At 38.3% G+C, this 25,754-nt stretch overlaps 1 protein-coding gene across 1 annotated transcript in view; it reads right to left on the bottom strand.

Annotated features, from left to right (window-relative positions):
- Positions 1-650: 650 nt before the first annotated feature.
- LOC128867988 (putative transcription factor SOX-15) overlaps positions 651-25,754 on the bottom strand; it is a 42,009-nt gene continuing 16,905 nt past the window's right edge. The window contains exons 2-3 of the mRNA XM_054109655.1: positions 7,873-8,498; positions 651-4,386 (exon numbers count right to left, since the gene is read on the bottom strand). Of these exons, the coding sequence (XP_053965630.1) occupies positions 2,717-4,386; positions 7,873-8,498 (2,296 nt within the window). The 3' untranslated portion in view covers positions 651-2,716. The remainder of the gene's footprint in view (positions 4,387-7,872; positions 8,499-25,754) is intronic.

Consider the following 25,754-nt stretch of genomic DNA (forward strand, 5'->3'; position numbering starts at 1 on the left):
ATATTCCAGCAAAAAACATGATGACATATGTGTAACGCGCGCTTGTTCATTATTCCCGTTATTTTTTTTTTTTTTTTTTTTGACAAAATGTAGTTATTTTTAATTAAGTTAGCAAATATGGGTGTGAATGCATTGCGTATTTCGGAATTTCACTTGCGCGTAGTGACTAGCGGGTAACTTTCAGTACAAGAGAAACGCATGATTTTCTTCTCAATAAAATTGGTATTTTCTTTACCGAACTTATTTATTAATCTTCATAAAATCAACTACAGAACATACAAAAGTTCACTTAGTTATAAAATAAAAAAAAAACATTTGTTATACATACATACAAACGATTCATTAAATAAGTGCTCAGATTAATTCTAAAGCTATTTAAACCCTTTATGTATAGCTAATCTACCAAACGTTGTACGAAAGTTATGTAAGTATAAAACAAACATATTGACATTGTAATATTAAGTAATTCTAATACATGCAAATGGTATATGTGTATGTATGTATATGGAAACCAAGATTTGCACTGGCCGGGAATTCGTACACCGTCATAATCTTACTACTTCGATAGCTAATGGCCGTGAACTGGCGTGCTTGCATACGAATTATTTTTTAGAGTATTCAACTACATACATACATATAAAGGATCTTCCAATAAGAGGTGTTATTTTGATATTCAAAGAAAAATGCTATTTTTTAATATAAATGATCGGATGTTTATTTCATTATGAAGAGGAAGGTATGCCGTTAATAGTGGAAAATAACATCAGGCAAATGACCACCACGACCACGCTTACAGGACAATATCCTTTTCATGAAATTTTCCATAACCGTATTGCAAAGTGGCTGCCCTATGTCCTCGATAGCCTCACGAATTCCATCTTTGAGGTCTGGAATCGACCCTGGGTTGTTGGCGGAGGCCATCTTGTTCACGTGGCCCCAAAAAAAAAGTCACAAGGTGTTAAATCACAAGATCTCGGTGGCCAATTGTGATCACCTCTTCGAGAGATAACACGGTTCGGAAACTTTTCCTGTAAAATATCAATGGTTTCGTGGCTTGTGTGGCACGAAGTGGCGTATTGTTGAAAATAAACGTTGTCCAGATCAATACCATCCAATTCCGGTCATAAAAAATCGTTAATCATCTCTCGATAGCCTTTTATATATTTAAATAACACCTGTTATTGGAAAACCCTTTATTTTGTTCCATCCAGACCGTTTTGTCATTTCATCGCGATTTATATTTGTAAATATTGCAGTTAACTGGTGCAATGATATTTGTATTAGGATTTTTGATATCGATTATCAAGAAAGGAGAGCATCGCTAAACTTATTTCTATTTTTGGGGATGAAGGTCCATTCACTTCATGTCACTTTCAAACGCGCAGTCGTTAGACTTCGTTCGTTCAGGCAGATTTTCGTGAATATCAAAATAACACCTCTTATTGGAAAACCCTATATTTGATTGTTGTTTAATTTTTTTTTGAGTGACTGGGGTCATCCGAATTTCCCCTTTTTTATTAAAGTGATTACTTTTATTATAATTTATTTCATTTATTATAATTTCACTCACTCTGAACACTGCCCCAAAATTTGTCCCTAAGTATATCGGGCAGTCCAAATATAAGTAATTTTTTTTAATTGTTTGCTATTTTGAAGCTTGCAATTTTTCCGCCTCGCACTACAGAGTCATGATTACCGATATTGATTCCAGCAGAATAACAGCATACAGCATACAGCTCATCATACATCTTTTGCGCACTCAGTAAGGTAAAACAGATTTTATCCTTCTTGGCCATTCGTTTTTTTTTTCGTGGAGCGGAGTTGAAGATCAATATTATACCTATAGTCCAGAAACCTATAGTCCACTCACGTATCGGCACGACGATGGCAATGTCCAATGAGGCCTGCCTTGGAGTGTTTGAGAGAAAGATTATGCGCAAGATTTTTGGACTTTTGCTGATTTTTGGCGACGGTCAGTATCGTAGGGGATGGCACAATGAGCTGTGTGAGCTTTACGACATAGATATAGCGCAGCGAATAAAGGTCCAGCGGCTTCGTTGGCTGGGGCATGTCATCCGAATGGAAACAAAGGCTCCGGCTCTGAAATTATTCGGTGCGGTATCAGAGGAAGGCCTCCTCTGTGTTGGAAAGATCAGGTGGAGGACTTGGCTCCACTTTGTGTATCCATTAGCATGAGAAATAAACGGCTGATGCGTTTCACTTTGTGTATCCGATTAGCATGAGAAATAAACGGCTGATGCGCTTTATTAAACTCGACCAAAATATCTTAAGCGGTTATCGCGGCAATCAAGAAGAAGGAGAAGCCCGGAAGCTACTTAGATCGTTAAGGCGAACACCGTCCAAGCCACTCATGAGAGAGAGAGAGAAATTACCGACAAGAGCTTGGAAGATTGTTCTTATAGGATGCACTACTGCGAGGCAAGTGGAGACAATCACATGCAAAGAATGGAAATCATGTCTCAAAAGTAATGAAAATGTTTGCTTTTCCAATTAACGAAAGAAATTTTAAATTTAAATTGTTTAAAAGGGTTACATGTTTTGCGCATGCTCTATATATGGCATCACCGGCTTGGTTTTTCATTCAACAGTTTTTATTCAAATGCTTGTATAGATATAACAAAATTCCCCTTCACATACACACACATATGCATGCAGAATGTTTGAAATGTATTGTATATTTTCTATTCTTAGTTCGTCAATTGCTGTAACAGGTTTTCCTCACTCCAGCCAATATATTACTAATCTCCTCGTCCTTACGTGTGTCAAATATTCGTTCGACATTTCCTACAGTCGCCGAGCTTCCGGTGCCGGTGCGCGTAAAAGGTGCAACAGGCGACTGTTGCATTTGGGTGTTAATATCGCCGATGGCATTGTTCTGTGAAATGATGGACGTCAATGATGTGCTGGTGGGAATAACGGCGCCTGTAGTATTTGTGGTGGTTATAAAATGGTTGTAAGGGGCATAACCGTTTTGTAGCTGTTGACTGTGTATTTGCTGATGGTGATGCGTCGGATGAGAATGATGAGCGTGGTGGTGATGGTGGTGGTGGTGTGGATGCGTATAAGCGGAAGTGGTTGGCTGCTGTAATGGCAAGGTCAGTTGCAGGGGAAATGCCAGTGTTGTCGGCGGCGTACATGCGCTTGTGGCGGCTAACGTATAAGGCAACTGGGTATAATAATTGGAGCCGGTAGCGGAAACCACTAACGGATTGTTGTATGCTTCGAAGTCATCGTAGTTGTGATTTGTATCAGGATATTTAGCAAATTTCATGCCAACATCGGTTTTGCCTTGTTCCAACCCATTGTCACAAACGACAGGCGTGAAATCCGATTCGACGGCGTTGGAGTAGCGCGTGAATTCATCAAAGTGCACATTGGGTGCATAGGAGCTGGGCGGAGTTGCAAAGCTATCGCTTGTGTTGGCAATCGTTTGAAGAAGTGTGCCTGAACTGGAAATACTGGTATCATGAGAATATATGGATTGATAGTTCGGACCACAATTAGTGCTGAGCGCGTTTTCTGATGAGGTGGTGAATGTTGTGGCAACATCGCAATTTGTCAACGATTGACCTGAGTTGTTATTGCGTATCGACGGGTTGTCGGCTGCGGAAACGGGCGGATAAAACGTGCCTTTTACGGAATAACCATGATCCAGTATTCCTCGACTATTGCACGTTACATACATGCCCCTGGTGGTGATAACGGCTTTGGGAGTCGATGTCAGAGGATATGCTACAAAAGGATTATGCTGAGATTTGGACTCCATTTTGCCATACCTGGATACTTTAACTACATCTTTATCGAGATTGAGCGCATTTGACGATTGGTTCCGATTTGGTTTTGATAACTTGGTACCCGCCGACTGACTACTACCCCCCTTCGTATTCGATTTCTGTGAACCCGTTGTTATGGTCTCATTATTCGATATTGAAGACTGGCAATTAATCGATTCCAAGTGCTCGATTGTGTCGGGATTGCTGCAACAATCGGCGGGAGTGGAGGGAGAGTAGTTGGATCGCAATGCTTGCTCATAAATACTGGAATTTGAAGAGTTTTTGGGCTGTCCTTGTGCCTGAAAACGTGTTGCTTGATTGTCGTCGGCCAACTGGTTGAATGACTGGCTCATGGATGGGGAATTGGTTGGTTTTTGTGTGACTGAGTTGGATTTGTTGGCGGCAGCAACTTGGTTTGTTGTATTATTTTGTTCCTTCGCCGACGGTTGCACAGTGCGCACTTTCGATTGCTTCTTTCGGCGAGGTCGATATTTGTAGTTGGGATATTCGGTCATGTGTATGACACGCAGGCGTTCCGCTTCTTCTACATAAGGCCGCCTGTCCTGAGGAGTAAGTGAACGCCACTTTTTACCTAAATAAATATAGTTTAAAAATAGTCATAAGTTTAGTCATTCAAAATATAACAGCATATGATTTTTTTAATAAACGTATCTATCAACAATTTATCTCAACAACAAAACTCTGCGTTAAAGATTATTAGTAGTAACACAAGTATGCCTGGCTATAGATTTCTTTTACTTCGGGTCAGTATTTAAATATAGTCAGTATATTTACTGACGGAACTAAGCTTGATGAACAGGAGGAGTTTACTCTAAAAGGCTGGGCATCAGTGCAGCCTTTCGCTTGCCTAATCACTGTATTGTCTTTCAGGCAGAAGTTATCGCCATAAGAGGGCTTATTGTTCTTGAAGAAGAGACCCCTAACTACGAGGGAAGTATATCTTCTCGGATAGTCAGGCAGCTCTGAGATCGTTAGAGTCAGTAAAACACTATCAAAAACGATAGTAGAATGCTGCAAATTATAATGCGAAGTATCGCAATATTTTTAAATTAACCTGATCTGGGTACCAGACCATAGAAATATAGAATGTACGAGGGCGGCTCAATAAGAACCCATTGGGGAAGTTGGTATTAGCATCATATGCTGGTATCTATCAAACGCCGGAAAAACAAATTTCAGACTGATTGATAGGTTAGCTTGGATTTGGCACCTATTCGAGGAAGATGTATTTCGTGATTTTCGCTGAAATGAAAAAAGAGCAGTATCGGTAGGTTTATTCGCTTTCTGTTTTGGATGGGAAAATATGTGAGAAGATAGAAACAAAGTTGGATGCTGCCTGTGAGGACGCTTCGCCATCTATGAACACAACAAATTTAAACATGGGGAATATCCGTTTTTGATAAGGAACCACCAGGACGCCCGGCAGACGTGGTTACCGAGGAAATCATTCAAAAGATCCACGACATGATTCTCACTGATCGATGAACGAAAGCGCGCGGAGTAACAGAGGCCATAGGTGTGTCGAGCGGAATGGCAATTAATATTTTACATGATAAGTTGGCGATGAAAAAATTGTCGGCACGATGGGTGCCGCGATTGCCCACAGTGGACAACAATCGGATGCGACTGTTAACTTCGAAACAGTGTTTGGAGCAATTACAAATAAATACTACATACTTTAAGAGTATTTGGGCTAGGTTTCCTTCATTTGGAAACTAACTAATCTTGTTCAAGCAAATTTAAGGTTAAAATTTGTTTATTTAATCGATTAGAAAATCTCACTTTACTAAGACATTTAATTGAAACTTTTCAAATATTCGCCTTCAAAGAGCAATGGCCATACGTACAAGGTAATTTGATGTATTGAAAATTCGCAATAATATAATACATAGCTGGGGCTCGTAATGGGCACCCGAAATTTCTAAATTCTCATAGGTTGTTCAATAAGTTTTGCGGTTCGATAAGAGAGACGTTGCTCCTAGCCCACATTTCTTTTTTTTTTTGTTATGTTGGTACTCTTTATATGAATGTATTTGAAGTTTCATTTCAATCTGGCAATTCATTCTTTGATTACAAGCCATTTATATTGATCTGGACAACGTTTTTTTCAACAAGACGGCACTACGTGCCACACAAGCAACGAAACCATTGATCTTTTACAGGAAGACTGTGTTATCTCTCGAAGAGGTGATCACAATTGGTCACCAAGATCTTGTGATTTAACACCTTGAAAGAGAAGGTCTACGCCAACAGCCCAGGGTCGATTCAAGACCTCAAAGATGGAATTCGTGAGGCTATCGAGGACATGGGGCAGCCACTATGCAATTCGGTGATGGAAAATTTCATGAAAAGGATATTGTCCTGTAAGCGTGGTCGTGGTGGTCATTTGCATGATGTTATTTTTCACTATTAACGGTATACCTTTCTCTTTATAATGAAATAAACATCCGATCACTTATGTTAAAACATAGCATTTTTCTTTGAATATCAAAATAACTCCACTTATTGGAAAACCCTTTAAAATCGAGGTGTCACAGTATTTTCTACAATAGAAAAAATTAAGTATCGTGCAATGATTGAACTTTTCTTTTTGGCAGCGAAGAAAAATTTTGAGCCAATGTTTAAAGTATTTAAGGACTCTTCGCCATCAATTAATACAGTAGAAAAATGGGTTGCTGAATTTAAAGGTCAAAGGTCTTTCAAGAGAGCAATAACACCAGAAATCGTAGAAAAAATAAAGGATATTGTATTGGAAAATCATCGAGTGACTGAAAGAGAAAAGAAGCCCTCATTGGGCAGTGTAAGCAAACTTTTGACTGGTGCCGCATTCGCTAGCAATGGAACATTCGAATGCGACTTTCTCAGCCACATTTAGAGCGTTTTCGAAAGGATAAAGTTGTTTTTGTGAGTCGATTCATCACTATGCATGAGACTTGGGTCCATCACCATGATGCTAAATCGAAACAAGAAGCTAAAGAGTGGTGTGAACCTGGTTCTTCGGCTCCGAAACGACTTCGTAACCAGAAATCGGCCAAGAAGGTGTTGGCATCAGTTTTTTGCAATGCGAAAGGCGTTTCCTTTGTGGATTACTTGCAAACTGGCAAAACAATAAATTCTGAAAATTATTGTAATCTTTTAGATCAGCTGAAGGAAAAAAACCGTGAAAAAATACCCAGTTGGCAAAAAAAAAAAATTATTTTTCATCAGGACAATGGACTGCGTCACAAGAGCCTTTTGACAATGGCTAAAATCCATGATCTAAAGTTCGAATTGTTGGAGCATCCACCGTATTCATCAGATTTGGCTTTTAGCGCCTTTCAGCTGTCTTCAGACTTAAACAAATTCATTCGTGAAAAGCGTTTTTCATCAAATGATGAGGTCGTAACTGCTTTGAAGGCATATTTTGCAGCCCATTCAGATTCTCACTTCAGGGATGGAATTCATAAATTGTAATCTCGATGGAACAAGTGTTGTTGTGATGTTCAGGGAGACTATACTAAATAATGAAGAGTATCTCAAACCATAAAATTGTGTTTTTCTTATCGAATCGCAAAACTTATGAACAATCAGTATAAATAAACTGTTTTTCAATAAGAGGACACGTCGGTATGTTTCAAACTTGTTGATTCCATATGGTTTTCATTAGGCCTTTTTGTCAACGCAACATAGCCAATATTAAGGCACAATTAAACTGTCACTTCTTTGCTTGAGGTTTGTCTATGGCTATCGTAATATTGGAAATAAATGAGACTGCCTGATAAAGTGAGCCAAGTGAGAATACAACACCCGAATATCTACAGAGTCCAGTCGGGGACCATATTTTCACACAAAATAAAAACTAACTATCTTACTTCAAAACTTTCTTGATTTTATTTTAGCTTTAAAGTGGGGTTTGATAATTAAAAAGCTCTTTATATCGCTTTCATTTTACATAAATTAACAAAAAAAATTTTAGAAATCAAAAATAATTTTTAAATTAAAAGAAAACTTATAACTTATCCTTTTACGTAGAGTGCTGCCGCTGAGTATAGGTGAGTACAATATGCATATAAATTACCTAGCATTTTACTAAGATCTGCATTGTGGAGGTCCGGATTTTCATCGGCCAACTTTTTTCGTTCGATTTTCGCCCACACCATGAAGGCGTTCATTGGTCTACGTATTCTGGTCTCTTTGGCACATTTTGCGGCATTGACGCCAGTACGAAATTTAGATTCGTTCACCTTCTGTTGTCTTTCTAAGTATGAACAATTTACGGCACAAATGTCATCCTTGTAGTCATTGTAGTTCCACACTGGAGTATCGGCACCGGTTGGACAGTCTTCCGTGTCGTGCACTGGTACAGTTACAGCCACCATATTGGGATGTGTAAGAAATTTGTTTAGCATGACTTGATTATTTGTTAGCAATGGTAGATTGGAATTCAATAAAGGTGATGTAGTGGCAAGAAAATGCGAAGGGTACACTGCATTGCCTTCACTTTGTTGTAGCGTTCTATCAACGATTTCGGTTTCATATGCGGATTGGTGTATGGCCGGTGAGTGTAAACTGGGGGAAGAGTGTTCACTATCATGTCTAACACTGTAGGAATCACTGCCAGCAATGCCCATATTCTGCTCCTGTAGATCGTGTGCCAGACTGTATTCGGATATTCGTGACATGAATGGTTGGTACTTTTTATGGCTAAAAAAAACATGAGATAAAATTTATATAAAAAATTTATTTTTTAAATATTTTATTAAAATTATATTTTAAATATGTAAAAATATCGATGTTACACGGATGAATGAATGTAGTAAAGCACTTCAATTTCTACTCAAATCAACTTTGGTGAAAATTCTTTCATTTATCTGTTACTCGACTCAGTGGAGTCCACCCTTTGCACATTTTGCATTTACTCGGCCAGACAAAAGTCAGATCCATTTGCAGCGACTTTTGACCAAAAGAAGATAGCAGCTAGAAGATTTGCTGAACTCAACGCCTGAGGTTTGTGGTACGCCTCTGTAACAGAGAACGTCGCACTTTCAAAATAAAGTTGCATTCAATGCGCTTTTCGATCCAGAGATACACACCCAGAATTTAAGTCCGGCATTACATTGGAAAAATATTTACGTGCCAAATGGCTCGACGCAAGTGGTTTAAAATAACTTCTCATATATTCAACTACTAAACCCTCGGAATCCTATTAAAGGTTTTATAGCGGCTTGTTCTCATAGCAAATATTTTGGTGATCTCTTTTCTGAAATGTACTCTTGTCTAAAAAAATAATGTATCCAACAGCTTTCCGAACCTTTTATTTAATTTTTGTAAATTATGTTTCTAAAGCTTCCGCTTTTTGTAGCGATCATAAAAAGTGAAAACTCACCTTTAAACCGCACACACACAGAATACCGGCAAGCGTCCGCAAATTTTGCTGATTACACTGTTGTAGTCGAAAAATATACATATGAACGTTCTTGCAAATTTTGTCGGTAAGGGGCAAGCCAACTTATTGATAGGCACCCACCAGAGGTCCTTATCACGTCCAAAAATTTCATGAGGCATATTAGGGTAAATGGGTGCTCATGTAAGAGCCCACTTGGACAAAGAAACAAATTCGTCCATTACGTTAGCATACAGATGAAGAAAAAAAGAGGAAGAAGAACCGAAGAAGGTGGGAAAAGGAAAAGGGGGCGTTGGCTTAGACGAGAATGACGACCAAACGGTGGGTTATTGCAATTGCGCTAACTGCAACGAGTTGCGGTGTGTGATATGTGCGAATCACCGAATGCATTTTTGCCACATAAAACCTCCTCATAAAAAAAACTGTAGATCCGTCCATTTGTGAATTAACATCAAGCCGTGTTTCATAAATTAGAGGAAGAGTTCGGCCAAACACCTAATAGAAATGTACGTGAAAATTACTAAATTTATTTTATTATTTATATCTGCAGGTGTAGCAAAAAAGTAAGAGGCAGTGGGAGTGCCTGAATCTTAGTCCGGCTACAGCAGGGCAGCTGAGGAGAAGGTGCTGACATGATTCCACCTCATCTTCCAGACAGCTTCTGCAGTTAGGACTGGAAGTAATCCCAAGTCTCCCCGCATGGATACCTATTGGGCAATGACCGGCAAAGATACCTACAAAATTCGAGAGCTGCGTATTCGGTAGCCTAAGAAGAAGATTTACCCGTGACCAGAAGCATTTCGCGACTTTGCGCGTTCGCGGACTAACCCAGTGTGTATTGGAGACACAGGTTCTCGAGGGAACACCAATACTCTCGTTTCAAGGTGAAACCGTATCGAGGATCCCCCCTAGCTAACTCATCAGGACAGCAGTTTTCCGCTGGACCATTGCGACCGGGAACCCAAATGCGCCTAAAAGCGAAGTATTCGGGTGCAGTCGAGAGAGAAATTATGCATTCTCCAACTAATTTTGAACGCACCAACAATGAGCTCAGGACCCTAATAACCGCTTGGCTGGCGGAGTAAATCTTTACCTCCCTTACAGTAGTTACAGAATAATGCAACCAATCCATTGCCTCTTTGACTGCGGCTACCTTTGCTTAGAAAACACTACAGTGGTCCGGTAGCCTAAATTTGAGCTTGATGGGGAGCTTTTCACAGAATACTCCCTCATCAACCCATCCGTAAACATATTTGCCATGTCCTGCCTCCAAATGTTGCACCTCGTCTCTTTTGAGGGAATATGAATGAGAGAATGAGAATAAGTACCGTTCTGTTGCCTTCCTAATTTTCTCTTCAGTGTTAGGCCTCTGTCAAGGATGAGTCCCAGGTACTTCCTGGGATCACCAATGGGGCGCTCACTATTGAAGGGAGTTGAGCTATTTTATATTTTCAGGTAAGTAAGACGAGATCCGTCCTCAGACAATTTACCGAGAGACCACAATTTGTGGCCCATTAATTCCATCCGAGTATCTGAAAACTTTTCTCGGGCAACAAGTGGCGAGTTATTCGCGTAGGCAACCATCTTGAAGCCTCTTCTCTGATCCGTATTACTGCATACAGAAAGTTTTGTAAAAATTTTCAAAATTTAGATGAACATTTTTGTAAATTAAATATAGAATATAAAAGCTTGATTTTTATGGTTTTTGGTCAAAGTACAGTTGATCGCCGTAGCTGAAAGGGTTGGTGCGTGACTACCATTCGGAGGACGTAGGTTCGAATCTCCATAGCGGTCGCCCCTCGTCAGGCAATGACAAGCCTCCCAGTTTATTTCTGCCGTGAAAAAGCTGATAAAAAAAGAAACGATCTGCCGTTCGGAGTGTGATTAAAACTGTAGATCCCTCCATTTGTAGAAAAACATCAAGATGCACATCACAAATAGGAGAGGAGCTCGGCCAAACACACAAAACGAGTGTAAGCACCAATTATTTTTATATATGAAAGATATTAAAAAAAAATATTTAACAAAATAATGTAACTCCAAAAACATTGGAAACATTAAAAAATAATGCCTTCAATTAAGCTCGGCAGTGTATATTTTCAAACGTACTTTTGTAAAGGGCTTTCCAATAATAGGTGTTATTTTGAATAGCCCGCTATTTCGATAGATGCCACTTTTGAAGCTGCCATTTTTTGATATTTGACAAGCAGAAACTACGCCATTAATAAAAATGGAACGATACACGCTTAAGCAACGCATTGAAATTATTAAAATGCACTATAAAAATGGTGAAAATTTGGCAGAGACGGTTCGTAAAACTCGAACATTTTTGGGTCATCGTGAAGCACCGTGTCGGACCGCAATACAGAAATTGGTGAGCAAATTCGAGCTGTTGGGACAAGTTAGTGATGTGAAGAATAAAACCCGTGCACGTCGCTCAAGAACTGCCGAAAATATTGCTGTTGTAGCCGAAAGTGTTGAAAAAAACCCAGGGTTGTCCATTCTTCGTCGTTCTTTGGAATTAGGCATTCCACAAACGTCATTACAACATATTTAGCATAAAGATTTGGGTCTTAAGACTTATGAAGTCCAGGTAACACAAGAACTCAAGCTGGCCGATCATCAACAACGTCGTGTCTTTGCTGATTGGGTCGTTGAAATGCATGAAAATGATACGGAATTCCATCGAAAAATCATGTTGAGTGATGAGCCCCATTTCCATCTCGGTGGATTCGCCAAACAGCAAAATTGTCGGATCTGGGGAAAAAATCCAAGAGTTATTGTTGAAAAGCCTCTCTATCCTCAACGTGTGACTGTTTGGTGCGGTTTATGGCCCGGCGGAGTCATTGGACCTTACTTTTTCGAAAATGAAGCTGCAGCAACAGTTCGATGAATGGATTGCGCTATCGAGAGATGAATTTTGAAATCATAAAAAAATTGATAACTTTCACTTTCTTGTATGAAATTATTTCACTTTTTTTAAAGTTGTTATGTTAAAGTTTTGTTTTACGCCAAATTAGTAATCGGACAAAATTAAAATGTAAATTCTAGGTATTAAAATGTCCTTTTTCTATTGGAGGTAATAATCGATTTTCTCCAAGCCCTGACGTGTTAAAGACTTACACTTATACTCAAATTAACATAAAGCTGAATCCCAAAACAAAAAAAAAAACAAAAAAACAACTTTGAATAAAATGAGGTTAACCCTTTTTGGTGCAGTGACACGCACGAATTTCAAATTATTAGGAGCTACTATAATCTCAAAAATATAACTGATGGTGTCTGAGGATGCTGATTACAAATCCGATGCAACTTTTATTCAAAGACTCTAACGTATGCTGATGATTTGGAGCTGTGTCAGCAAACGAAACACGGCTGTTCCAAACTCATTTAAATAATGTGACAGTAATGGAATGGCACTCAATTTGGGCCAATGAAAATGTTTGTTCTTTTTTTATTGCAGCTAAGCAAGTTTATAACTATAAAATTCTTGGCCATAAACTGGAAAAAATCCACTAAATGTTTCTGCTTAGGCTTTGTAATGGGTCCTAACCCTAATTTTGGTCTTCATTTAAATGATTGTGCTAACCGTTGTTCATTAAGCTCGAGTACGGTTCGGTAGTTTTGAGTCCTCTTCTAAAAACAGAATTCCCTTCTTAATCAGTTCAGATTTGTTCCGAGTTTTCACTTAGAGTTGGCTTTCAAAAGCTTCTACTAAGATACCAAAAATAAGTGAGTATCTTATGAAGAGCATCTTTCATACGCAGTCGCACGGAATTATTGGAATTTTTGCTTTTCATCGGGACGAGCTCCTCCTCTTATTTGTGGTGTGCGTCTTGATGTTGTTCCACAGATGGAGGGACCTGGAATCTGGAATCGGACTAGTCCAGAGCGATGCGTGGGTACTTTGGGTACGGTGAATGCTCTGGGTACTTTTATCCTTGAGGGATATTGCTGACAAAAGGCTGAACGGCTTATTAAAACTCGTGAAGACGTGGATTAAGAATTGTATAAAATAAGATATTCGACCCCAAATACATAGCACTGGCAACACAATGGGCTCTAGAGCGCACAGTGAGATATTTTTACTGATCAGCCAGCACTACCTACAACAAGCTTTCCGATGAAAATTAAAATAAAAAATGAGAAAACTTCTGGTAATAGTTGTGTAATGTTGGTTAAAAATTGCATGCCCTTCGTGTTGCTTTGCGTGAAAAGTAATATACTGCGGAATTTACATTTTCATCCCACTGTGCTGCTTCTTCGGCTGGCTGAATCTTAAGTCACAGTCACCATTGAACTAAAGTGCCCACATAAAATGGACACTAGTTGAACAGCAACAAGAGCGAATATTGCTGAGACATCCAGCAGCCAACAGCCAGCAGCAAGCAGCCAACGGCCGACCATCGATTTATAAGTCGGCAAAATATATTCAAAACAGATATATTGACAGTATCCCTTAAATCTTGCAAAAGGAGGGTAGAAAAGGAAGAAGCGAAAACGCTACTCGCAAATATGCTACCACACCACGGCGGCACTGTCGCATCGCCTCCTGTCATGCTTGCCGCTGCTGCGACAATATTACCCCACAACTTCATGCATAAGAGGATAGAAGGACTGCTATAGCGGAGTTTTATGGTGACAGTGCCGGTTTGTACGATGTGCAAGTATTCTAAGCGGTGGAGGCGGCCGTGCCGGCAGAGGTGCGGCGGTTGTTCTGTGGCTATGAATGTGGATGTGGCCCATGAATTTCATTCTTCGGTAGACATAAATGTAAATTGGGCGCGTGCAGCTATTGTATTATCAAAGAAGGCCGCGTCGCTGCCCCACTGCATGCCGACGGCAGTCAGACAAGCAGGCAAAGAAGTCAGCAGCCAGACAACCAACAGCCAACAGACGGACGGCCAACGGTCACACACAAAGTTACACACATCGAGCGTCGAGCAGGCAGCGGGCTGTGAGCTACGATATCATAAGCGGCTGAATAGCCAAGTCTTTTAGAAGATGCGACATATCGACACATTTCGAAGTAATTCGCCTTCCAAGAATTTGGCAAATAAAATATATTCCACTCCAGTTTAGCAGTTCGGCAGCTCGACAACCAGCAGTAGCCAGTTGAACGTGGAACAGTAGAGGATCAACTGCAATTGCGAATGCAGCTACGCTTAAATTTCACTCACCTTTATTCTGGCCCCTTGAAGCGGCAAGCCAGATGTCTGCGGGGAAAATGTTCTGCTCCATTTATCTCTGTTTGATTTTCCCTTTCACAAAAAAAAACAACAACAAATAAGTACACAAAAACAAAAACAATGGCGTTTATTTAAGCGCAATTTAAATGTGTGTATGTACATACACACACACACATATGAATTTAATGTGCACGTATGTATGTGCATGCATATCGGAGGGGATATAAATATAGGTTTATTTACTTTTAGGCATAGCAGAGCTGAAAGAAATGCATAAGCTTAGCCATCAATTAGCCTAATTGAATTTTTCACAGCAGCACCGCATTTTGACCTTCTTCGATGGTTTACTTATAAATCTCCAAAAGCGGCGAACTATTTTGTGCTTCCACCGGCAGACCTTCGTACAGCGCACCAAAGGCCCGGCAACGCGACATTCGCGATGACACTCGCTATGCGGTGCAAGGGGACAGCTGAGACAGGATAATTTATTATGGCCGACTTGCTTAGGCAACTGTAATATTCTGCTACCTTTCAAGAAATGCCTCGGTCGCGCCATTCTTCTGCCGCTTTTGGTAGGATTCTGAACTGGGTACGAACTGGTACCCTTTAGTCTATGCTAAATATGTTCATACACATGTACATATACATATATGTATTTATATATGTATACAAGTAGATAGGTTTTTATGCACAAATATTAGGTTTGATCACTTTGCATGGAAGAGAAATTGCAGAGATTTGAGTAACTGTAGGAATCCGATGTATTCAGTCCCTGGTGTATTAAGGGACAGCATAAAAAAATTCAAATTTAAGAAAAGTAAGTAAGTTAGAAGTCTGTATATTTATAGAAAACAGAACAAAACACATTAAAAATTAGTAATAAAAAAATAAAACAATAAGAATAAAAAAATAATTAGTAATTCATTGTGCTCCACATTTTTTCCACAAAATGAAGCGGTGTTATGGTCAAACTTTTTTTTGCACTAGAAAATACTACCAAATTTACACACGGGTCTGACGCGTGTTAAGCTTGGTGTATTCCGAATTTTTTATAGTTTTTCCTGATTGATTACCAAGAATCTCGTTTTGCATTGTCGAAAATTATGTTTTGGTACTAATATATAAGTAGAGTCAGCGCCAAAAGGAAGTGTACACCACATATTGACAAGTTTTTACTTTTAATTCCAATTAGAAAAAAACTATGGTTTATACTACAAAAAAACCATACAACGCAGTTTCAAACTTCATAAAAAATTTATAAAAATTCTTAGGGAACGTGGGAGCGAGAGAGATATTAAAATTTTTTTCCGATTGTCAAGCTGCGCTCAAGCCTCTGACTATGCCATGGGGCAGATCCAAATTGGTCAACTCCTGTAGGAAGGAGATCAAATCTCTTAGGTGTTCAAGTAACATTTCTATGATCTGGATTCCAAGACATAGGAACATAGAGGGAAATGAAATTGCTGATGAGCTTTCCAGCGGCCGCCGTAGCCGAGTGGGTTGGTGCGTGATCACCATTCGGAATTCACAGAGAGGTCGTTGGTTCGAATCTCGGTGAAAGCAAAATTAATAAAAACATTTTTCTAATAGCGGTCGCCCCTCGGCAGGCTATGGCAAGCCTCCGAGTGTATTTCTGCCATGAAAAAGCTCCTCATAAAAATATATGCCGTTCGGAGTCGGCTTGAAACTGTAGGTCCCTCCATTTGTGGAACAACATCAAGACGCACACCACAAATAGGAGGAGGAGCTCGGCCCAACACCTAACAGAAGTGTACGCGCCAATTATTTTTTTTTTTCCCCCAGGGGGGGGACTGTATTGGTCTACTTGTCCATCGACATCCCCTGACTGTTGTTAAAAGGAAATTGCACAACTTATTTATCGTAAAAGCACAGGAAAGATTGAGTTCAATTTCTTCATGTGCTATTTTGAAAACCCTTTGGCCCCAGTACAGTAGACGCAGGACTCAGAAAGTTTTGCGGGTAACTGCGTTTACTGATCATTGGACGATCGGCACACACGCGGAAAAGCTAGGTTTACCATTTAACCCATATTGCAGAAGCTGTGGGGTCCTTTCAGAGAAGGATACTGTTGAGCACTTTCTCTGTAAATGTCCGGGTTTGGCAGCTAGACGATTAAGGTCACTGGATGTTCCTTTCTTCGATAGCCTGCGGCAGTGCGCCAACCTAAATGCCATCAATCATCTCCATTACATCTACAGCTCTAGTTGTTTGTAGATTTCTGCCTGTTGGAGGTCTCATAACGGTATCAAAACGGCGTTTTAGTGCTATTTGTGGAGTGGCACACTGGTAATTCAACCATCTCATCTCCTATCTACCCTGAAAGTGGTCAGTATTTTTTTATATTGCGTATCGCACAACCACAACCAAGATAATATTCATTATCTATTGGCCAAAGCTGATGATATTTCACGCCATTACAATCGAAGCGAAATCTTCATATTGATCGAACTCGATGGGGTATTTTCAGTATTGTCTCTTTTGGTCACTTGCATTGGAATGGTCTGTTTTTGGTAATCATATAGCCATATTTCTTCACCAGTTATGACCCTTTCGAGCAAATTAATATCGTCGTTGACAGTCAAAAAAAAACAATAATCCGAACAAAAATTGCCAACACACTAAAATACTTCTGACCTTATTATCGGCCAAAAACAACAAGAATCAAAGGTTGATAAAACTGAAATTAAATTGATGAAGACTTTTCAAGCTTCGAAATCTTCTGAAAAAATTGGCTTTGCTACGAAATTTTTTATACATTGCGCTTTCATTCCCAGTTGATTGCATTGTAAGATAATCACAAAATTTAATTGTATGGGTAAAATGCCCAAAAGTGTGTGCCTATTAGCAATAAATAAATATCAAATTTCGGTTTCCAATCTAGCAAGAAAATATGGAAAAGAGATCATCACAATGCAAATCTGTCAAAACGCCAATCAACCAATGAATTCTCAGAAAAATTCAAACCGCAGTCGAAGTTACACTCATTTAATAAACTCTATTATGACGAGTTTGTAAAGTTCACTGGGAGCCAATTAGCATCTCAAATATTCAATTGTTATTTCTCACCTTTTATTTGGTGGCAATAAGAATATTTCTTTGATCGTCCGAAAAGCGTATCTTTTATCAATCGTAGAGGAATCGAAAGTGACACTGAGAAAGTTCCTGGTTGTTCAATAAGTTTTGTGGTTCGGTAAGAGAAGGCGTTGCTACTAGCCTAATTTTTTTTTGTTATATTAGTTCACATGTGAACGTACGTGAAGTCGCATTGCAATCTGCCAGTTCATTTTTTGTTTACAAGCCATTTAGTATCGACGTATCACAGTATTTTCTACAATGGAAAAAATCCAGTATCGTGCGGTGATCGAATTTTTATTTTTAGAAGGTTTAAAAGCAACGGAAATTTATGAACGAATGTTAGAATGTTATTTTTCGCCATCAATTAGTACATTAAAAAGATGGGTTACTGACGATCCACGTCAAGGAGTCCAAAAACCGCAACAACAATAGAAGTCGTAGAAAAAATACAGGATGTCGTATTGGAAAATCGTCGAGTGACTAAAAGAGATTTCGTAGAAAGTCTAGGCATCTCATTGGGCAGTGTAAGCAATATTTTGACTGTAGTAGTGTGTGAACAATGGGTGCCGCATTTGCTAGCAATGAAACAAAAACATATTCGAATGCGACTTCCTCAGCAACATTTAGAGCGTTTTCGAAAGGATAAAGTAGTTTTTGTGAGTCTCATCACTATGTATGAGACTTGGGTACATCACCATGTTAAATCAAAACAAAAAGTTAAAGAGTGGTGCGAACCTGGCTCTTCGGCTCCGAAACGTTTTCGAGTCCAGAAATCGGCAAAGAAGTTGTTATCATCAGTTTTTTGCAATGCGAAAGGTGCTTCATTTGTGGATTACTTGCAAACTGGTAAAACAATAAATTCTGAATATTATTGTAGCCTTTTAGACCAGCTGCAGGAAAAAGTTCATCAAAAAATACCCAGTGCGCAAAAGAAACAAATTCTTTTTCATCAGGACAATGGATTGCGTCAGAAGAACATTTTGACAGTGGCTAAAATCCATGAATTAAAGTTGGAATTGTTGGCACGTCTACCATCCACTGTATTCAAAAAATGTGGCCTCTAGCGACTTCCATCTGTTTCCAGACCTAAACAAATATATTTCATCAAATGATGAGGTCATAACAGATGTGAAAGCGAAATTTGCAGCTCTTCCAGATTCTCACAAGTATTGGTGGGATGTTCAGGGAGACTATACTGAATAGTAAAGTGTATTTCAAACCATAAAAATGTATTATAGAACCGCAAAACTTTTTGAAGAACCTAGTGCTATTGTAGATTAATGTTCTTTTCGAGTTTTGCTCAAATAAGGAAGATGTCATTGTTAGAATCCTGAAGATATCAATTGTTGTTTAATTGGGTGCAGTTTTTGAAAAAAATGTACTCTCAGAAAATGCTTATATACAGGGTGCGCCATCTTTTATGTCGGTATGTAAACGCTTTCGATACGTCAATTCAGTACAATTTCAACCATGGATCGCTTTACATCGAAACAACCGAAATCGACGGTATAAAACCCGAAATGCTTGACAAGTTAATGACAAACGCAGAAAAAAGGTCGCAGTTTGTGATTGCTATTAAAGGTGGCCACTTTATTGATATTGTATTCAAAACATAGTTTTAATAAATTGTAAACAGTCAAACCAAACAAAAATACCTCACTTACACAAATCAGTTTTATTTTTTTTTTTTCAAAGTTATTCAATGTTTTCATACCGACATAAAAGATGCCGCACCCTGTGTGGCTTTTTGGCACGAGAAGTCTTCTTTGTATATGAGTTAGATGGCGTTCTAGACCAATTTTATTACTTTGAAATACTCAAATTAGAGGTTTTTACTAAAAAATAGTCAGTCGTGCTATTAAATTTATTAAAGTCATATTACAAATATCATTTTTAAATACCGAAATTAATATTTTCAACAAAATTTCATTTATTCTTTGCTTTTTGTTTATTCGAAACACTTTTATTTCAAATTGTTTTTCCCTTCTCCTATTCTTGCATCTAAAATTTTTCGTTTGTATAGTACTTCCATGGGTATTATTACTTCATGGAAGCTCTCACCTTATACCTTATTCATCTGTTCCAGTTGATAATTGGTTTATGAAGTTATGTTAATGGAAATACATTCAATTAACTTCCAACGACATGGACACATTTGTAACGTTCAAATATTTCAACCTATTATATTTAGTACAATTTGTATTATACTAAATCACTAAAATTTTCTGCGCGTCTTTTTTCCAGGCCTTGTTTGAAAACAGTCTTAAACACATACCGCGCAAGTTTAGCACTCGAGTTGAAGCAGTCAAGGAGCTCTTTAATTTTCATGACTTTTCGTATATCCGGTCCAGATAGTAGGACAATGTCTCACACTATCTCCCGTGGCTAAAATAGAACTGGTGCAGAGTGTAGCGTGCCTAGTGGTTCCTCGATATCTGTACTTGCTTTTTCCCCAAAGCAAGTGGTTTTTTACTCGACCCTTTTATTTGGTTGATCCTTGTTTGTTTTAACTTAGTATTGATACTTTTTTGCAGTATTTGCTATTTGCCAACGCTACAACTATCATTTTTTGGTGTTTACTATTCTTGGTATTTCTATGTGTATTTAATTTTTAAAAGATGCGATTTTTCAATGCCTCAAATATGATAATTTCCGCTTAAACAAACTTCGAAAAAGTTGGCTCTAATAAATCTGCTGGTTTATGCTATTCACCTACTCTTTTCTAAACACATACTGATAAGTTCCGGAGTCTGTTTTTTTTGCATTTATTGCACTTATTGCGTTTATTGCGGCCGCCGTAGCCGAATGGGTTGGTGCGTGGTTACCATTCGGAATTCACAGAGAGGTCGTTGGTTCGAATCTCGGTGAAAGCAAAATTAAAAGAAAAAGAAAAACATTTTTCTAATAGCGGTCGCCCCTCGGCAGGCAATGGCAAACCTCCGAGTGTATTTCTGCCATGAAAAAGCTCCTCATAAAAATATCTGCCGTTCGGAGTCGGCTTGAAACTGTAGGTCCCTCCATTTGTGGAACAACATCAAGACGCACACCACAAATAGGAGGAGGAGCTCGGCCAAACACCTAACAGAAGTGTACGCGCCAATTATTTATTTTTTTTTTTTATTGCACAAGCAGTGAAAATTAAAATCGCGGTTATTTTTCGCGGGGTTTTTCTAAGATATTCAATGCTAAGGTGCCACAAGTACCAGCGACTCAGAAGACTTCTCTAGGGGAAGTTCCGACAATTTTCTTCCAGGTGATTGCACTACTTCCAATGATAACGAAGATTCAGTAAACGAGGAGAATGAGGATGCTGACGAGAGATTCTTACCAAGTGGTGTTTTGAGCTCTAACAGCGGTAACGATGATACTGAAAGCGACATTGATGACGTCGCTTCGAACCCCGGCGCATCGAAAATAAATATTATTTGGAATACTCCTTATGAAAATTTTGTACCAAAACAAATTGTTTATGGACTTCGGAACTGCACAATATCAAACCACATACCAATATCAAACCACATTCAAGTATAGGTGAAGTGTTCAATAAACTTTGTAAATACTCGTATATAGCACAATGTATAAGTGAGCGCATTGAAATTTACGAAAAGGTACAAACTAAGGCCAAAAAAGCAAAAATTTTGAATTCGCCCTTTACAGGGGCGTTAGAGAGTTAGAAAGGTTGAATTTGCATATCTAAAAGTCTCCAATTCAAAATAGAATATCTTTTTTTATATTAACCGTAAAAATATTAAAAAAAAATGGATTTTAAAGCTGAAGACTAGTACTTTGCGATGCCGTTGTGGAAAATTAAAAAGAAACTTTACCTTGCCCAAAAAAAAATTAAAAAAATGGCCAAAATCTGCATTTTTTGACTTTTTAACCTCAAATTGCCAAAAATCCTGACGTGCTGGAGCATTTTCAAGGTCATATTCGTTTTCAGCATAAAAAACCTTAAAACCTTAGTTAAAATTATCGAAAAAGTTTTTTGGTTGTTGGCCTGTGTATTTATTCAATACTCGATACTCTGTTCCGATGCCTGAAACAAGTAAAAATAACCATGCCAAGCATGCCAGGCATGTGACAAAGGCATATTAAGTGCACCCTAGAGCATTTTCTGTGGAAAATTTTGGAAATTTACAGATAACGACTAAGCTATCTTGCCTCTACATTCATCCGGTCATTAAGGAATAGAGTATCAGAAATCTACTGAAACTTGCGAGAATCTGAAGCCTACACCTTCATACACTATGTCCTTGTAACACTAGGACCTATGTAGTTCTGATCTATGCGTGAGAAACTTTTTGACTACAATAAATAAATAAAATAATGATTTTATGTAATGGAGATCTTTATTTTGACCTTCACGCGCTCCATTGCTTGACTATTTGTATATTGTCGCTGTCTAGGTCACAAGTGTCAAATATGATTGACGTACGCCGCCATTTGCAAAAATTATAAATCTTCCGATAGAGTAATTAATTTTGCGACTCTTTGTATTTTTTTGATAAGTAATTTCGAGCGACCGGAGCATACGGTCGATCTAATTTTGTACCAATTTTCTCAACATAAGCACCTTTATGTCCCTAGTAAGGTGAAAAATGTTGGCTTCCAATTTGGATTTGCTGATACTATTTACTAAAGCAATAAAGCGTATTTATGTAGGGAATCAAAAAGTCGTGATTGGTCAATTTGCCTGGAGAGCTCACCATTGACGATAACGTTGATTTTATTCACAATTTTGAAAAAATATAAGCCAAGATGCCTCCGGCGTTGATAAGTTCTTGAATTCTTCTCTCTCCGAATATGGCAATTTTGCGTATTAGAATACCCATTAAGTCAGAAATGAGCTAAAGGTGATGAGGAAATGAGCGAAGTGCCATGTGGCATAGATAATGTGAATTCAAGAAATACATTTCTTGATTTGTAAACGTGTAAGTAAAAAATCTAAGCACATGATTTTTGGCAGCTGGTGCAATAAACATTACTAAAATCTTTGAATTTCACACATCCGATTCCATCTAATAAAAGTCGGTGCTTGTTTATTAATCTACAAATACAAGAAATGGTTGAAGTACCACTCCCCAAGTAGCACTAAAGCATCGTTTTGATAAAAACACTAGATATTAGAGATTCTCTTCCTTACTTTTCGATTTGATTTCGCCATCGCTACTCTATAGGGTGGGCCATGTAAAATTTACTTTTTGAATTGGCTATAAAAAAAGCTAATCAATATTTTTTCAAACTTTTTTTTTTATTTTGAAGACTGAACATTGTCATTTATGAATGAAAAATAATATCGTTCAAATGACTGCCATGACTGGCTTTACAGTAGGCCATTCGATCAGCCCAATTTTTAAGCACATTTTCGATTGTTTGGGCTCCAATTTCATGAATGGCAACTTCGATTTCGTGTTTTAAAGCATCAATCGTCTCTGGATGGTTCGCATTGCATTTGTCCTTAACGGCTCCCCACAAAAAATAGTCCAACGGGCTTAAATCACAGCTCCGGGGCGGCCAATCGATTATTCAGTTTTCAAAAACGGTAGCCAAAAGTTCGAGTGTAACTTTGACAGTGTGACAAGTTGCACCGTCCTGTTGAAACCAAATGTCGTCCATGTCATCCTCTTCAATTTTTGGAAACCACTCGTTGAGCATGTCGCGGTAACGCTCGCCATTTACTGTAACCGCGGCTCCTCCCTCATTTTCGAAAAAAAAATGGCCCAATGATGCCGCCAGACCAAAAACCGCACCAAACAGTGACTCGTTGTGGATGCATTTGCTTCTCTACAGTAACGTGTGGATTTTCTGAGCCCCAAATCCGACTATTTTGCTTATTGACGTAGCCACCGATGTGAAAATGAGCTTCATCAGAAAATATGATTTTTCGGTAAAAATGCTCATCTTCAGTCAAACGATTTTCTGCCCAATAGGTTTTCAATATTTCTCAATTTTGTTCAAGCGCATAGCGTCCCATTCCGTAAATGTCAAACCATTTAGTAAATTATGAATACATTTGACATGTCATTTGTGTTACCATTCTCAAAAAAATAGGTGGTTCAAAAAACAAACGCTATATGACCCACCCTGTAGAAAATTAATTTCAATATTCCTCAGCGAAGCTTACGAAATAATGATATTTTCTGGTTAGAGATGGTTAGAACTAATTATGCTTGCAATGCTCCGATTTCTAGAACCTTGAGAGAATTTATTTCGCTTTCTAATCATATTGTCCTAGATTTTTCTTCTAGAAAGAACCACTTCAGAATGTTACTAAATGAATTTTTGAACTAAATTCTAAATATTATTATATATTATTGTAATATTTTTTTCTCTGTAAATAATACGAAATGTTACATTTTCGTTTCTGAAACAAATAAATTATAGGTTTTTATTTATTTTTTATTGAATTATTTAGCTTTAATCTGTTTTTCATAGTCTGTAAGAAATACTGAATTTTTAGATTATTAAATGGATAAATAAATAATAAATGAATAGGGAGCTCAAACAGTTGCTTTTTAGATTACTAACAGATCTGTCATGCGCAAATATTTCGGCTAAGGTGTCCGTACCAACGCCTCAAACGTAAAAAAATTATTAGTAACTCGAGCATCGAAATTGTTGTACGTTGGTGGCTAGCTTTAGCGAAATGTTCATTTGTGGTTATAATTGAAAATATTATTTAAACAAATGAGTCCTTCAATATAGTTTACTTTCAGTAATTTCAGATTTTTAAAATATTCGATTAATACCAAACATAATTAATGCGATTTAAATAAATGGCATCAGTGGGTGTGTCCAACCTGAAAATAAGTAAAACTGTGCTACAGCACAGCATCCACTGGTAGTTGCAGTTCATTGGCTGCATCTACTTAATGGTAAATTGGTTCGCTCTCGAAGCTGCGGCTCGTTCGCTCGTTGGCTGGCGTGTGCCAAGGTGCGCGCATGACCGTTTCACGATAAACCAGTCTGGGTTATTAATATATACTCGTACGAGCTGTGCGGCCGCCATAGCTTGCTGTTTTTGCCAAGCCGCTCGGAGATGAATGGTAAGTATATAACTAAACAATCAACAACAATGCCACTCGGCAGACAAGCAACCAGGTGTGATATGCTTAAATAACTTGACGCCGTCTTATCTGCAAATGACCAATAAGCATTGGCGTCTTTAATTTTCACAGTGCTGCATTTTTACTACCTCTTGAGTGTGTTCATATGTATATGTATATGTGTGTGTGTATGGTAATGCGATTGAGTGGTACACTTTTCTACCTGAGGTCAGCGATGATGCGGCAATCAAAGCGACGATACAACTTTTTAGTGATGATGCTCGTAGGAGCACGAACGATTGGTCGTTACATATACATGCATGGGCAAATGTGTTTGTATAAAAGTATGCGTATGCATGGATTAATGTGCATACATTGCTATACAAAGATTTTAATGCAGATGTATGTATGTATGTATGTTTGGATATAATTAATTTACTTTGGCCTCTCTTATTTCATTGTCTGCTGGAATTTGTTAGCCTTGTTGTTTCGACCTAATTCTCACAGCTTGCGTGGTAGCGAGGCAAGACGATAATGTCGGCAACTTACCAACCTGAATTACAGTTGTTCAGTTTGAAAGCGTATATGTGTGTATGCATATTTGTATTATCACATATGTACATTTACTCTTGTTCCAGCAAATAATTATGTACATAAATATGTCCACTGGTATATGTATACATATATACATATGTGTGTGTGTATGTACCCTCCAGTAGAAATGGGGCAGCACTCTTAACTCGGGACCTACCCATTTCGTGACTGAAACTGCAGCGAAGCAGAAGTATAGTGGGATAGTTGTCAATGCCAAAAGTTATGGTACAAGCCCACTAGTCTCGCATATAACGGCAACAGCTTCAATTTTCTTGGTGAAAGTTATTAGAATGAACTTGAGTGCGATATGGCATCATTTTCCCAAAGCCCATAAATCGGCGTAAGTACTAATAATAAACAAATGTATGGTAACAGAACTACAGTCTTTCATACTAAAACAATTATCTAAGATCTGATGGCGCGTACTTCTCTTCACCCCCTCTTCCTCATTCCATACAACATAAAGCATTATGTGTACGCTTTAAACATATAAACTATATCAAATCAGTAATTAATACTTCCAAAAATTATAACTTCAATAAAGCCAATTTCGATCAGATATGGCAGATTTTCGATCAGATTTGGATTTGAAAAACACCGTCTTAAACAAACCCAAACTATAACATGTCTA

Source organism: Anastrepha ludens, chromosome 6 (assembly GCF_028408465.1).
Source record: "Anastrepha ludens isolate Willacy chromosome 6, idAnaLude1.1, whole genome shotgun sequence".
Lineage (NCBI taxonomy): Eukaryota > Metazoa > Arthropoda > Insecta > Diptera > Tephritidae > Anastrepha > Anastrepha ludens.